A 16,330-nucleotide genomic window follows, 5' to 3' on the forward strand; every position below is an offset into this window, starting at 1 on the left:
GATGCAATTAAAATGAACTTACTTAAAACCTAGAAGAGAGAAGAGAAATTGAGAGCAAAAGTGCCTGAAAGGTTGGAAGGGAATAAGATCCAAAGCCTAGGTTAGCAGGAGTTTTGGTCCTATCCACAGGAGAGATGCCTCCTCTAATCTTACAGGAAGGGGGAGACCAGCATGGTTTAGAAGTAGTTACTGGATTGGAGGCCCAGGTGAGAGCCCTGGTAAGATGAAGGTGGGGAAAAGGAAGATTAGGGCATCAAAACCTATCACAACAAAAACCTAATATTAGGACTGGCCTACAATTAGGAGTGGAGATTAATGGCTTGTCATTCACCCATCTATTCACTCAACAGATAGGCACTGAGAACCTGTTATTTGCCAGGACCTGGTATTAGGCACCAATCCTGGTGTTGAATTACTTTTGCTCAGCCACTCAACTTAGAAACAACATACACATTTAGTGAGACCTTGAAACAAATCTTTAGCTTCTGGTCCTGTTTCCTTCTCTGTAAAACTGGAGTAATAATGATGCCTGCTCTGCTGATTTAAATAGTTCATTGTATGATGCTATAAAGAGCTCTTTATGTATCAGCTGCAGGAGCTAGACTGGTAGCTTAGTAGAGGAAGGGACTGCATCGGTTTTGTTTACTGTTACATTACCCATAAGTGACCATTTATGGAATGAATGAATGACTATAACTGTTTCAGAATCAGTTTGAGGAAAGGGAGCTTTGTCCTTTATAGATTTTAAGCAACTACTGGTTATCTTCTTACTGACAAAATAACTGGATAACTCATGCCACGTTGGTTGAATTGTGGCTCACTGAGAGTCTCCCCATGTGTGCCCCAAATGCAAAAACTCTCCTAAAGTATATACTTTTCACATTCATGGGTAGCATGATGGTCAAAGCTATTTAGGCTCCTCTGCTCCCCTCTATCCTCTGCAAAGCCCTCAGCAATGCCTTCTCTTACTTCTTTTGCAACAAGCAGTGAGTTAGGCACACATCTCCTCTCCTAAATCTACTAGCTTATATGTTGGGTACCATTTTGTTCCAGACACTTCAGATAAAAGACTCAAGATCCACAAAGATCTTGACAGGTTGTCAATCAGCTGAAGTAAAGGAGATGAATTTGAATGGCACTCAATGCAAAGAGAAACGTTGAGGTCTAAGAAGGGAAAGGTGAAGAATGGATGAACAGAAAAGTCAAGCAGCTTCTCCTATGCTAAAAGAAAAAAAAAAAGGCAACAACATAAACACACAAAAATACATCAGAGGAACTAAAATCTGGAAAAGGCCATGTCAAAATAGCTATTTTCAGGTGATGTGTTTTTGCATCAAGATTTATCTAATATATTTATAATCTGATATGAGTTGTGTAATAAAACAAGGGAATATATCTCTCCACTTGAAATAAAAATAAGATGTCAGTGTATTTCCTATACTCAGGCTGAACTAATGGTAGCTCCCTTGTTGGACACCAGCCTCCAGGCCTGGAAGTGCGATTGATGATATTGGCATGAATTAGAGTATACTTTTTTCTGGATCAGTTCCTTAGATCCCATGTTTTTCAGCCTTTTCCATTTCGTCAAATGCAGTATTTTTTTTTCATTGCCCTTCTGTAAGAATTGCTATAAGAATAATCCTGATTTTGGCCAGGTGGCTTAAGTTAAAAAATTCTAACATTGAAAGGGCACAATCCTAAGTGATTTACCTGCATTATGACATTTAATCTTCGTTAAAATCCTGTGAGGCATGGCCTTTTATTAACCCTGTTTTCTTTGATGAAACATTAAGGTTCAAAATGGGTTAAATAACTTCATCAAGGTAGCATGGGTAATCGGAACTCTTAATTCAGGCAAATCTGATTCCCGGGGGCTGCACTCCTTAGCCCTGTTCCTCCAAATTAGACAAATTGATCTGTTGAGAACCAAACAGACACACGCAGAGGCATTCACACTACTTTGGAGAATATGTCACTCCAAGATGAGCATGGTTGTTTATGGCCAGGGCTATTGCTTTGATCTGAAAACACCACGCTGCCCAACCATTACACCCTAACGACTTCCAGCTCTTTGTGAATTTCTCTACGTGGCAAATTCCTCTTGCCTCATAAAAGTGCTTGCCGAGAAAGCTCAAAACCCAGTTGCAATTAATTATTGACAGAGCATGTGAATTAGAGATAAAAGAAAAGCCATTCTTTCTCCACATGCGCGACAGTAAATAAATTTAATTATGGTAGGAGAAGCTAGGGAATCTTCGTCTGTATTAAGTTTTATTAGCTAAGACATTTAAAAGCATGTCATCATAACAAAGAGGTCTTGTGTAATCCTAAATGTACCACTTTGGTGCAAGGCTTGGAAGTGAATAGATTTAATGGAGCACATGGTGGCAGATGGTCTGCTGTACTGACAGGTATTGAACAGGTTTATCGTCAATTAACTTTGGTCTACATATGCCTATAGCAAATTGACTGTATAATGGCATTCTAAGCTTCATTTTATCATTGATAAGCCTGCCTCATTGAGATTAGGGGAAAATGGCATTAAACCCCTTTAATATTAATAGCTTGGAACTCCCAAATAAGATAAGGCTACTCTGGAGGCAAACTTGGATGGAGGAATGGGAGTGGAGGAGCAGCCTTAACAAGGGAACCAAGAGATACAAACCCTGCTATGGGATCTGTCAGTGGCTCGCCGGCCAATTCTGAGAGCAAAGAAAGAATAAAATCCCATAAAATGAACCAGACCTAGGCTAGATATTTTATCTTACATGTCGTTTTATTCTCAACTGAATTTATTTATTTATTTATTTACTTGTTTATTTATTTTTAGATGAAGTCTCGCTTTGTCACCCAGGCTGGAGTGCAGTGGCGCCATCTCAGCTCACTGCAACCTCCGCCTCCTGGGTTCAAGCGGTTCTCCTGCCTCAGCCTCCTGAGTGGCTGAGACTACAGGCACGTGCCACCACGCTTGGCTAATTTCTTTTAGTTTTTTATTTTTGAGGTGGAGTCTCGCTGTTGTCTGGAGTGCAATGGCTCCATCTCAGCTCACTGCATCCTCCACCTCCCAGGTTCCAGCAATTCTCCTGCTTCAGCCTCCTGAGTAGCTGTGATTACAGGTGCCCGCCACCATGCCCAGCTAGTTTTTATATTTTTAGTAGAGATGGGGTTTCACCATGTTGGCCAGGCTGGTCTTGAAATCCTGACCTCAGGTGATCCACCCACCTCGGCCTCCCAAAGTGCTGGAATTACAGGCGTGAACCACCGCACCGGGCCCAAATTTGTATTTTTAGTAGTGACAGAGTTTCAGCATTTTGGCCAGACTGGTCTTGAACTCCTGACCTCGTGATCTGCCTGCCTCAGCATCCCAAAGTGCTGGGACTTGAGGTGGGTTTTAGGATTTTACAAATGAAGATAATAAGGCTCAAAGATGTAATTCAATTTGCTGAGGTCACAAAGCCTGTCTGTTTATTCCCCATCCCTAGGCTTCAGTTTTCTCATTTGCACAATAATGCCTTTGGACTAAGTCAGGGATCAGCAGACTCTTTCTTAAAGGATCAAGGAGTAAATACATCAGGCTCTTTGGGCCACATGGCCTCTGTGTTACCTCCTCAGCTCTGCTGTTTTACGGTAAAAGCAGCCTAGATGAATATGTAAATGAATGAGTGTGGCTGTGTACCAATGGATGTTTATTTATAAACATTGAAATTTGATTTCTATATAATTTTCATGCATCACAAAATATTATTATTATCATTTTGTTTTTTTTTTTCAACAACAATTCAGTGATTACAAATCGTTCTTATCTGTGAGTTATACGAAAATAGGAGGCAGGAGGTAGTTTGCCAATCCTGGACTAGATAAGCTTTGAGGTCTTGTTGAGCTCAAAGATTTTCTAAAAACTACTACAACAATAATAATTTATTTAATGTATTGAGCTCTTACACATGCCAGCTTCATTGTTCAATGCCTTTTAAGCATTATCTCCCTTAATCCTTATACTACAGTGTGAAGTCAGTGCTATCATTATCTCCATTTCAGGGATTATACAACTAGTATGTAGAGAAATCAAGGGTGTATCTAGGTTAAACATAACTGGTAAGAGATAGAATAGCCATTTAAACCTAGGGATATATAAGGGATATAACGTTCCCAGGAGAGAATGCAAATGCCTTATGTTGACTTTTCTGATAATACATAGTCAAGATAAGACTAGAGTCTGGAGATATAGGTAAGAAGAACTTCCAAGTGTTTATCAATTTTATTTGGTGGTTGCAAACTAGGTTGTTTATATCACACATTTTGTGCAAAGAAGGTAAGATATTTCTGGTTAGGAAGAAGTTAAGATATTTCTGGATAGGAATAACCATTCTCTTCCCTTTTCCTCCCTCTCCTAGAAATGTGATGCCCAAGACTTTGGATGGGCAAATAACCATGGAGAAGACTCCAAGTTACTTTGTGACAAATGAGGCTCCCAAGCGCATTCACTCCATGGCCAAGGACATCAAACTGATTGTGGTGGTGAGAAACCCTGTGACCAGGGCCATCTCTGACTACACGCAGACACTGTCAAAGAAACCCGAGATCCCCACCTTTGAGGTGCTGGCCTTCAAAAACCGGACCCTCGGGCTGATCGATGCTTCCTGGAGTGCCATTCGAATAGGGATCTATGCTCTGCACCTGGAAAACTGGCTCCAGTATTTCCCCCTCTCCCAGATCCTCTTTGTCAGTGGTGAGCGGCTTATTGTGGACCCCGCCGGGGAAATGGCCAAGGTACAGGATTTTCTAGGCCTCAAACGTGTTGTGACTGAGAAGCATTTCTATTTCAACAAAACTAAGGGGTTCCCTTGCCTAAAGAAGCCGGAAGACAGCAGTGCCCCAAGGTGCTTAGGCAAGAGCAAAGGTCGGACTCATCCTCGCATCGACCCAGATGTCATCCACAGACTGAGGAAATTCTACAAACCCTTCAACATGATGTTTTACCAAATGACTGGCCAAGATTTTCAGTGGGAACAGGAAGAGGGTGATAAATGAGGCTAGAGAGGCAGAGGAAGGCTAGTCAATAGCTAAGGAGGCTCCTTGCCTGAGTCCTTGAATACCCCAGCTTCTGCAGCTTCACTTGCTGGAGTGCCAAGTAGATCTCCTCCTCCTTCATGCAGCCAGGATTGCCTCCAGTGCTGTTAGCTTAGGCAAACAGGTGGGTCCCACAGCATCCCCATGGAGGAACCAGGCCCATCTGGGCAGCAGCATCTGGTTGACCAGATGGCCACCAGAACCCACTGTTCATTCTTATCTTCTGCTAGTTAATATAGCCTGAAGACAGAGGATAAATAGCTGTCAATGTCAGAGACAGTGCTATTAATGTATATGTGAGTGACAAAAAAGGTCTGCTTTATGGGGGTTCTCACTTTAGCTTGGGGAGCCAGGGTTCTAGCCCTGTATCTGTCACGGGCACTCTGTCTAAACCTCTGCTTGGGCTTGTCTCCAGAATGCACTTTGTGGCTGAGTGCTCCAGGACTCCTAGGGAGCAAGGTCCTCCCTCTAAGGTGTTTGTAGTCTTCTCTTTAAAGGCCTCCTTCCACAACCCCTGACTTCCTCCCTCCCCACATCATGAAGGCAGAGGCATGCACGTTCCTCACCAAACACACAACACACACACACACACACACACACACACACACACGAAGGAAAATAAAAGCTGACACCCCTCAAAGCCTTCTTTCCAAGAGCCCTCTAAATGGGGTTGGGTCTCACTCTTCATGAGTATCCTGGGTTGTGGAGAAGCTTAGCGTATGCTCTTTTGTCCAGATCAGGCCCACGGGGCTACTCTAAGAGTAAAGTAATTATAACTGAGGTCAGAGCTCTGAGGTTGGCAGAGATGAGTGGCCATATCTGGGGGTAAAAGAAGAAACCCTGTCCTCTTGGTGGGAGGTTGCCTTATCTGAAGACCATCTCTCCCAAGCACTGTGGTTCTGAGGCATGTTTTTGGGGTGAACTCTGTCCCCTAGGTCCCCAGAAGGGCAAAGACCAGAGAGTTGACAAGTCTGTTATTAGGAGTAATCCTTAGCCATGTAATGGGGAGAGGAGCAGTCATCATTCTTCCAATTTGCCCCACCACCACCTCCTCGGGCTTCATTTTCTCTATTTAGAGATGGCAGAGAGTGGGGTAGTGGCAAGAAAGCTGACTCCATTCATCAGATCCAGTTTATGGGGGTTGGGGACGAGCAAGGACTGTCTGCAGACACCCCCATCAGGGGCTGCTGAATGAAGTGTCCCTTCCCATCAGTTTGATTCAATTAAAATGCATCGTTTGACATAAAGCACTTGTTCACAGATCTCCAAAACCAGGAATTGTTCTAGTAAAACTGGAAATTTGTATGAGTGGGGGGAGTTAAATCTGTTCAGCTGTTATTAAACTGTCATTTCTCCCGCTAAATGAAAACTGTGTTATTATAAAGCTTAATGCAACCTGATTAATGGGTTTTGATGCTGTGTTTGTGTTGATCATCTCCATCTTCCCCTCTCCCCTGGAATGCTGGGAGCATCCTCTCTCTGAGATGGCCAGAAAGTCCCAGAGTCAAGAATGTTCAGAAGGTTCTGTCTGCAGGGCACAATAAATCTTGCAATAGTACAAAGCAGGTGGGTCCTCAAAGGAGTGCAGCTTTTCCTATCTTAACCAATTCCAGCAAGGAATGGACTGATACACCAGATTCATAAACAACCTTACAAATAATTTTTCCAGATAATAAAGCAGTTATTGAGCTGAAGGCAACCCATATACCTGCACTATCAATGTAAAAGAAGAAACAGATCAAAATGCATACATACACATTTGAAGGAAGAAAACGCACGCATTTTTAGAAAGGCAAACTGTGGGACTCATGTGGGGTTTGGTTTCATAAGCAGAGCAAGGAGTGAGTGAGTTTCAGTCCTCCCTACCCATCAGAGTCAGCCATGGAGTTTGTTCAAGCTTACAGCTTCCTGAGCTCTGTTTCAGATCTGTTCATGAATCAGAAACTCTCAGGCAAGGCTCAGGAATTCATCCTTTCAAAAATATTCTTAGGGAAGCTAGAACTGAGAGCAACTGGAGGAAAAGACTTTCCTGTGTATTTCTTTGCCCCCTCTCCCTCCCGCCTACCTCCTTTTATGCTTTTGCTTTTCTGGGAATTATTTCCAAGGGAAGTGACCTCCCCAGTGTTATGGCTTCCCTGCAGAAACGTGTGCTCTTTTGGAGTTCAGTGGCAAGAGGGTTAAGTGTTGCCCTTATAACTTAGACAGTCAAAGGAGAATCTGGTTGTAGCAATGCTTTAAAGAAATAAATGACCTATTAATCTAGCCTACTCTCATCACCTCCATTCTGGGCAGGCATATATTCATTTGGACCCTCAGTCATACCTACTCTCCATTTTCCATCTCCCTGGTTGTCTATGTGTCTTTAAAAACCCGGAACATCAAGACTTGCCTCCAAAACGTGTCCTCACATAAATACGTCCCCGAAATATGACCAGCAAATCCATTTTGTAATGTGGTTAGCCAATGGTGAATAAGCCACTTCACCTGGGAAATAAAAGTGGAGAAGCCCCCTTAAATTATTTGTACATCCTTGCATACAACAGGAGGTTAAAATTCCCTGGAGAAAGAGGGCAGAGGGCTAAGCCTTGGGATCTAGGGGATTTTTGTATTTAATAGTGTTTGGTGTTATAGTTGAAAACTCGTGATTCTGAAGAGAAATGCAAATTTGTCATGTTTAAGGTCCATTTTCTTCAGTGTCTACTCTAGCTTGATCCTTGTCACTCTGGGAGTGAACCACTTAGCCGTGTCCCCTTCTGCAATGTAGAGACTTGACGAAGGAATTATTTTCTATCCAGAAAAGCTAAGTCAACTTGCTGAAATAGAGTCAGGTTAACAATACTTCCACTCTATTTAAACGTGAGCATTGCAACTCACGGGAGATTGAATTTTGTATTTGATTTCAATTAGCAAAGCATAAATTATGTTTAATTTTCTATCCCCCTCCGTTCCCTCAAATGGATGATTCATGGCTCTGGGAAGGCTGCTGCGTGTGGCTCAGAGATGGGAAAAGGAGAATTCATCCTCCCAAATAGTGCAGCTGTCATTGCTCCTGTATTCGTCTCTTTCTGCCAATATCATTCTGTACCTGAAAGGTATGAAAACCTTGACTTAGACCTACCAGCTCAAAACACAACAATAATCATCAAAAGCATCCAGCAGCCCATTTATCTTTTGGACTGTGTATGAAAGTCACAACTTTAGAATAGTAAATATGTGACCCTTCTTTGGGATGCCCTGCAAACTTCAAGAGCCCCTTGGATCAGATTTTAAGTTCAGGAGAGTGTGGCCTGCTCAATCCCTTAGCACTAGGAGTCCAGTCTGAGCCTCACTTCTTTAAGACCCCAACTCTTTCCCCTCTCATTCACCCACCTCTTTATTTCACAAAGAAAACTTCTCATTGCCTCACTATAGTGGGGAAAAAGGTCACTGGTTTTATCCTTGCCTCTGTCTGTGTCTTGGACAACTAGATTTATCAGTATGAATGTGAGTTTTCATATCTGTTACATAAGTATACTTAATTCCTGCTGGCCTACCACCCAGAGTTTTTCTGATGATCAAAATGAGTTAATAGATGGGAAAGTATTTGAAAAGAATAAAGTACTTCATTGACACAAGAATAGTGATGATGATGATGATGATGCAGAGCTAATGGCAATAAAGATGATGATGGTGATGTGATGATACTGCAGAGATGATTGTGATAGGATGATGATGGTGATGACGAGGATGACGATGGTGATAATGATGAGCAGATGGTGATGATGGTGGTGATGATGGTGGTGGTGATGGTAGTGATGGTGATGATGATGATCTGTGGAGCCAATGGTGATAAGGATGATAATGATGGTGATGATGCAGAGCTGAGGGTGATAAAGATGATAGTAGTGATGGTGATGGTGATAATGATGATGGTGATAACAATGATGATGCAGAGCTGATGGTGATGATGGTCGTGACGGTGGTGATGATGATGATGATATAATCTGTGGAGATAATGGTGATAAGGATAATGATGGGGATGCAGTGATGATGATAATGATGCAGAGCTGATGGTGATAAAGATAATGATAATAATGGTATGGTGATCATACTGCAGGAGTGATGGTGATAAAGATGACCATGGTGATGATGATGGTGAAGAAGTTAATTGTGAAGACGATTAAGAAGGAAGAAGAGGAGGAGAAAAAATGGTTCCCAAAACCCCTTCCAGAACAACATGCCTTTACAGTGTTCCAGGGAGTATGTTCAGGTGAAAGCGCTGTTTTACTCAGACCAAACGATGAGAGTGCTAAGGGAAAGTGAAGCACCATCAATGTGCTTAAAGTCAAGGCCAGAAGAAGAGCTCCCTATAAATGGCACTGAATGGGCTGAATTTCAGACACTCAAATGCAAAACCTTCTCCCCTACCCAAAGACAGGGTCTCTTCTCCACCAAATTCATAGATGGGTTCTCTCCACTGTGGCCTTTCCCTTGCCACATACTCAAGGTTCTTTCAGATATAACAAGGCTTCGAGATTCATTCATACAGAGCCAAACATATTCTCTTGAAATGAAGGTGAGGGCGATGTTTTTGAGCTTTCAGGCTGTGTATTCAGTGCTTGAAGTTCTGAATCCTAAAAGTTTACATGGAAGACAAAGATGATTTGGAAGCAGGGCACATCCTTAGGAGCAGCTCTTGTAGCTTTCCGGAAATAAGTTGGGATTGGCAGATCTCCTCAGGTTTTTCCTGTAACAAATTAGGGTGGAAAGAGATGAGTTCATGCATTTCCCAGTTTCTCAAAAGAATGTAGACTTGTCATTTTCAGACATAAGAGATAAATGGAACCACTTTCTCAAATTGTGAAATGTCTTATATGACGAGGTAATAATAGTACATTTTCTGTCATCAAGGCAGGAAATCAAGGCTAATAAAATATATGTCCATGAATGGAAGATAAGCAAGAATCTCTAGTGTCCCCAGGCTATGGGAAAACAACGCTGCTCTAGAAGCTGTCATATTTTATTCAGTCTTTAATTCACACACGCACATCTGTGGAGTGACCAAGTGGTAACAGGAAGAGATATGGGGAAGAGCAAAGCTGACTCACCTTGACACTTGGCACTCCCAGCCCAGTGGGGAAGATACACATGGATTTAGGCTAAATGAGGAGGGACATACAGAGTGTACATGAAATGAAGCAGGGTAGGGGGAGATAATATGGAGGATAACCAACTAGGGGGAAGGGAAAACCACCAAGTACTTGTTGCAATAAAGACCACACTCAGCAGCATTTAGTCTCATCCCAAATTCTAAGACAATTCTTACAAAGCACAAAGTGGTAGACACTAACAAAAGAAAAGGTAAAATTATAAGATTGAGTAATTAAGAAGACAAATATTTGGGAGGGAGAGAGACACACACACACAGAGAGAGAGAGAGAGATGCGTGAAGAACGTGGTTAACAAGAAAAATATTTGCCCAGAAGGGAAGATGCTATCTCTTCTTTTTAAATGACCATAGCCAAGCCATTAATAGGGAACATAAATCCTCCCAGGCTCCTTCTACCACCTATAGTTTCATTGGTATTGTCTTTGGTCCAAGTTCAAGGGATATCTTTGATGATACCCTTAGGTGTCAGCTGCCTGTTGACTCATACATCCAGAAGGAAACACCAAACCACTAGAAATTCATCTTTTCTGAAAATGTGCTAAAATCAGTAATAGTTCAAATTAAAACACACTTGCACAATACACAGCTTTAATTAAATTAACATATAAGGTAGACTTGTCCTCTAGCTCAGGGATAATCAGGTGTTACGACCGTATTTTAAAGATGGGGACTGTAAGGAGTTGGGTTTGCAAGAGACTTTGCCAGACTTCCAAAGCAAGGTAATGACTGAAGTAAAACCATGAAGTGGCTGGCTCAGAATAATGGGAGAAGGAAGTGTCAGTGCAGCCTGCCCTAATAATGGTAGTCAACATGATTTGAAAGGGTATTTTTCTAAGCCCAGGAAAGGTCAGTTTGAATAGCTGTGATCCTGTCTAATCATTCTGGACCACGTGGAAAAAAATTATGTTTAAATAGGCAGGAGAATTGATACTGAGTTTTAGTTGCAGACAACAATGACATGGGGAGTCGTCCATGAGGCTGTGAACAGACTAGAACTACAACAGTCTTTCATTTTTGGGGATCAGCAAGATCTTCATCACAGCTGCTTTCTGGCTCTGAGTGGACTCATAAATCCCTGTTGTTGTAATAACTGTGGGGCATAAGAAGGACTGACTGTGAGATATGGAGCTCTTTGGGGTTAATACTTCTCAATCTGGCCAGTTTCAGACATCACAAACCCATTCCCTGGTTCTTTTCCAGGAGAAAATAGAGATCTGCATTCAAACTGAAACCCAGAACAATAGAGATTTCTCTTATTAACCACCTGGCCCCAGGAAGTGCACCCTAGCAAGTTTTCTGGATGAATCCTTTCAGGGATGGGTTATCTCCGTATTTAGCTTCTTCCCCTTTACCATTTCCTTCCAGAGCCACATATCACATGGTGTCTACTGGGAGAAGCCTCCCCTTACAAAGATGTCAGATTATCTATCCCATGAACCTTGGGAACCTGGGTCCCATAGCTCTTTTTTTCCAGAGCAGGGTATTTTGAGAAAAAGGAAAAAAAAAAAAGCAATGGAAAGTCAGAGAAGACATTTAGGGTAGCACTGAGCACCAGGAAAAGTTGATGCAGGAATCCTAGTGCAGGTCAATAGTGGGGCTGAGAAATTTGGTGTAAAGAACCGTCAGAGTCCATGTCATATGTCTTCATTGTACCAATGCAAAATTAGGAATTACCTTGTCTTGCCTAAGATAACACAGAAGAGCAAGGCTTCCAACCCAGATCTGTTGACTTCTAGTCCTGTGCACTTCCCACTACCCTCAAATCGGAGACTCAGGAGATAATTCAACTGTACTTAAAAGTAGCTTTGCCCCTCAAAGGACATGAACTCATTCTTTTTCATCGCTGCTTAGTATTCCATGGTGTATATGTGCCACATTTTCCTTATCCAGTCTGTCAATTATGAGCATTTGGGTTGGTTCCAAGGGACATGGATGAAGCTGGAAACCATCATCCTCAGCAAACTAACACAGAAACAGAGAACCAAACACCGCATGTTCTCACTCATAAGTGGGAGTTAAACAGTGAGAACACATGGACACAGGGAAGGGAACATCACACACCAGGGCATGTTGTGGGGTTGGGGGGAAGGGGAGGGAGAGCATTAGGACAAACACCTCATGCATGCAGGGCTTGAAACCTAGATGATGGGTTGATGGGCGCAGCAAACCACAATGGCATATGTATACCTATGTAACAAACCTGTACGTTCAGCACATGTATCCCAGAACTTAAAGTAAAATTTAACTTATTTTTAAAAAAAAGATCAACTCATAAATAATCCTTCAAAAAAAAAAGGTAGCTTTACCTAACAGATTGGTCTTGGAAATGGAATGTTTCTAAAAATGCTAAGAGGATGGCTTTTTCTAAAGGCAGGGGTTAAGTGTATGCTTGATTCTGAGTGGGCCCCAGGCTTCTCTCACTGGAATGTAGTCCAGCTTTTTCTGATGGCCTTCCCAAAGCGTCAGAGGATACTGATGAGATATTCACCAGGCTGGACTGACAGTGCTTCAGAGTCCTGCGGAGAACACAACTGCAGGTGAACCTAGACCTGTGAGACCTGTGCATGTGTTGGATCAGTGCTCATAGTTGTCTACTGCCCTTTGCTGGCTCTACATCTCATTTGTCAACCATTAGAGCAGTTGCTTTGAATAGGGAGCAAGATGGTGTTCTGAGGAAGCCATGAGTAATTATCTCTATCCAGAATCAACTAAATTAGACACAAGCACAAGGAAGAATATTTAGGCAGTGATAGTTATTAAACCAAACCAAGGAGCTGTGAGATCTTTTTATTTATTTCATTCCTCTATTGTTGAGTAAACATTTATATATCAACACTATGCCAGGTGCTAGAGAAAGGTTGTGAACAAGAAGTCCCATTAAACTGTCCTCATGAAACTTTAATAGGAGAAAGATGCCCATCTTTCTCTTGTTAGTACAAGAGCTGTCCAGCCAGTAAGCAGGAATGGATGGGATGGTTTCTTGGGAAACACAAAAATCTGGAATTTGATAATTAAAGCGAGCTTGGGCTGTAGAAGATATTGGATATCTCCTTCCTTTATATCTCAACTTGAGAGGAGAGTTGATATTAAGCTTTTTGAAAATTTCTAACTTATTTTTCCCGCTCCTTTCTACCTGGAAGAAACATAAAATATCCTGGAACAAAAGAGAATGAAATGAGCTGGAATTGCAGGATTAGACCAGAAGCAGGTTGGAGGAATGACAAATTATGGTTCGTGAGAGGCTGAGAGACCGTGATCTCATGTCCTGCTTACCTCTACAGTGGGTCCACAGAGGCAAAGATGGGCTAATACACAGCAACCTTAACATGGTTCTTTGCTGGACCATGGAAGGACATGGTCTTCCTTCCTGGCCAAATTTCGAAAATCTCCAATCTCTTTGGCAGATCTACCTCTGCCACATCTTTGCTTACAACTCGATTACACCTGTGTCTCTGTAACAAAGGATATTTACCCTTAAATGTCTTTAGAGGCTGAATTTTTGTCACCAGTTTGTTTCTAAGATCATGGGAACAGCCTTGGGACAATAAAAAATCTACAATAAAGGCAAAACAGAAAAAAAAAAAAAAAAAGAAGTTGTGGATGGATGTTCTTTCTGACAACTCATGGAAAAAGCAGTATTTAGCAACCACTTTGGTTCCTTCTTTCCCTAGAGAAAAGAGCAGGACGTGTTTGAAGATGAGGCTGCAGGTTCCACTGTGACTCTGCAAATCGAAGGTGAGAGATAGCTTGATCAAGCAGGAGAGAGCTTCTTTTCTGTCATTTAGGGAAGAAAACATTTCTTAGTTTTCATCCCAGTGGAAGCACCTGTAAAGGGTGTCAGGGGAGAGGACCTGCTTCCGTGAATGCTTGGGAAAAGGCCTTTGGAAATAAGGGCTTTTGTTACCCTGGGATTCCTGCTGAAAGGAAAGGAAAGAACAAGCAATAAAATAGGAAGTGTTTATGCCATAGGCATCTGGACGAGGTCTGAGTCTAAATCACACACTCACGGACCAGTCCACAAGCTGGGATGAATCCCATTATCCATTTATTCAGGTCTGGCGCTCACCACAGAGAATACAGATTGAGGTCCTTATAAATTTCTGGTTTCTATCCTCGGCTGGGCCCTCCGTTCTGTTATTCATTCCTTTTATTGGTCCCTGGGAAACTTTTTTTTCAGGCCCCTTGTATTCGTTTCTGAGACCTCCCCCTTTTATCAAATGTTCTATCCCTATCCCTGTTCTCTCCCTCTTGTTCTCTTGGCCAAAGGAACTGGCTTCATGGAGAAAGGTGAGGTTGTCTCTCTCCGCCTGTCGTTGGACTTGGATTACCTCATGCATTAAATGTATTCAGTGATAGCGCCAGCCTCATAGCACATGTGAGGATAGGATGACATATATAAGGAGCTTAAAAGAAAGAATAACAACAACAAAAAAGAGCTCAGTGGGTTTGCTGTTATTATTATGAAATTTAAAAAATACTAGCTGTGGCATGAATCCTTCATCCTCCACCCACATCTCATCATTTCCTACTTTTGCATCGGATTCTTCTCTCTTAACCTCCAGGATCATGGACTTTATTCCTGTATCCTCCTCTTCACTTAGTCTCTATAAACATCAGTCCAAAATAGAACATCTCATCCTTAATTTAAAAAATAAAAATAAAAAACCTTTCTGTAGCACTTTTCAAAATACCATACAACATCCCACCATCATGGCTAAAGTCTTTGAAAGTAGATTTTACCCTCTCTCAACTCTCTCAATTGCTTTCCTCTCTCATACACCTGTCTTCTGATATCTGCTCCCGTAAGTCTAATGAAATGCTTAATAGGACCATTAGTGATGTCTTAATTGCTAAATACAGAGGGCATTTTTATCCCTCTTCTACTTGATCTCTCCATAGCATTTGACACTGCTGGCCATCTGCTTACACAAGGAAGCTCTCCCACTTCTGTTTCCATACCATTCCCCTCTCAGACACCTCTCCCAGCTCTGTTCTCATCCTGTCTCACCCTTACAGACTCCACTTCTTCTTCTTCTTCTTCTTTTTTTTTTTTTTTTTTTTTGAAGCAGGAGTTTGGCTCTTACTACCCAGGCTGGAGTGCAGTGGCGTGATCTCAGCTCACCGCAACCTCCGCCTCCCGGGTTCAAGCGATTCTCCTACCTCAGTCTCCCAAGTAGCTGGGATTACAGGCATGCACCACCACGCCGGGCTAATTTTCTATTTTTAATAGAGATGGAGTTTCTCCATGTTGGTCAGGCTGGTCTCAAACTCCTGACCTCAGGTGATCTGCCCACCTCGGCCTCCCAAAGTGCTGGGATTACAAGCATGAGCCACCGCGCCTGGCTTTCTTTTAAAAAAAAAAAATAGGGGAGGTGGCTGTCTTTGGATCAGTTTTCTTCATGCAGATGTTCTGAATGGTCTCATTCACTCCCATGGTTTAAACAACGTCACAGCTAAATCCCAAGCTTATATTGTGAATGGCCATAGTTCCTAACACAGGTGGTATTAATAGCCTATCCAACAGCTATCTTCTCCCTCTTCCCTTGTTTAAAGAACCCTGCTTTTGTTTTGGTAAGTGATAGCAACATGTGGAGGGAAAGAGGACCTCTTCTCTATCCCCAAGGAATGACCCGCGACTAATCTAAGCAATTCACGTGAGCTCCTAATAGCCAGTGGAGCCTGAGCAGTGGTCAGCTCAGAGATTCTCAGAAATATAATCTTTAAAGATAGATAGATATATACATAAAGATATATATATATATCTTCACTGTCTCATATATATACACCCACACACATATATACTATATATATAAAATACATATATATATATATTATTTTTATTACTAGGTAAACTTAAACATTCTCATGGTTTTAGACACTCTCTATGCTGGTGACTACAAATTGCACATTTTTAGTCCAGAACTATATATATATATGTGTGTGTATATATGTGTGTGTGTGTGTATATATATATATATATATATATGTATATAGTGACCAAGGCTAAGAAGAAAGGGATCTATTTTTTCTATTTAGAAACGTTTAGGCCGGGCGCGGTGGCTCAAGCCTGTAATCCCAGCACTTTGGGAGGCCGAGACGGGCAGATCACGA

The 16,330-nt window shown here is 42.0% G+C and overlaps 1 protein-coding gene across 1 annotated transcript in view; it reads left to right on the plus strand.

Annotated features, from left to right (window-relative positions):
- HS3ST4 (heparan sulfate (glucosamine) 3-O-sulfotransferase 4) overlaps positions 1–6,470 on the plus strand; it is a 459,643-nt gene extending 453,173 nt beyond the window's left edge. Inside the window, exon 4 of the mRNA XM_011954627.1 lies at positions 4,395–6,470. Within this exon, the coding sequence (XP_011810017.1) occupies positions 4,395–5,031 (637 nt within the window). The 3' untranslated portion in view covers positions 5,032–6,470. The remainder of the gene's footprint in view (positions 1–4,394) is intronic.
- Positions 6,471–16,330: the final 9,860 nt, after the last annotated feature.

The sequence above is a fragment of the Colobus angolensis genome, unplaced genomic scaffold (genome assembly GCF_000951035.1).
Source record: "Colobus angolensis palliatus isolate OR3802 unplaced genomic scaffold, Cang.pa_1.0 Scaffold387, whole genome shotgun sequence".
NCBI classification, from domain to species: domain Eukaryota; kingdom Metazoa; phylum Chordata; class Mammalia; order Primates; family Cercopithecidae; genus Colobus; species Colobus angolensis.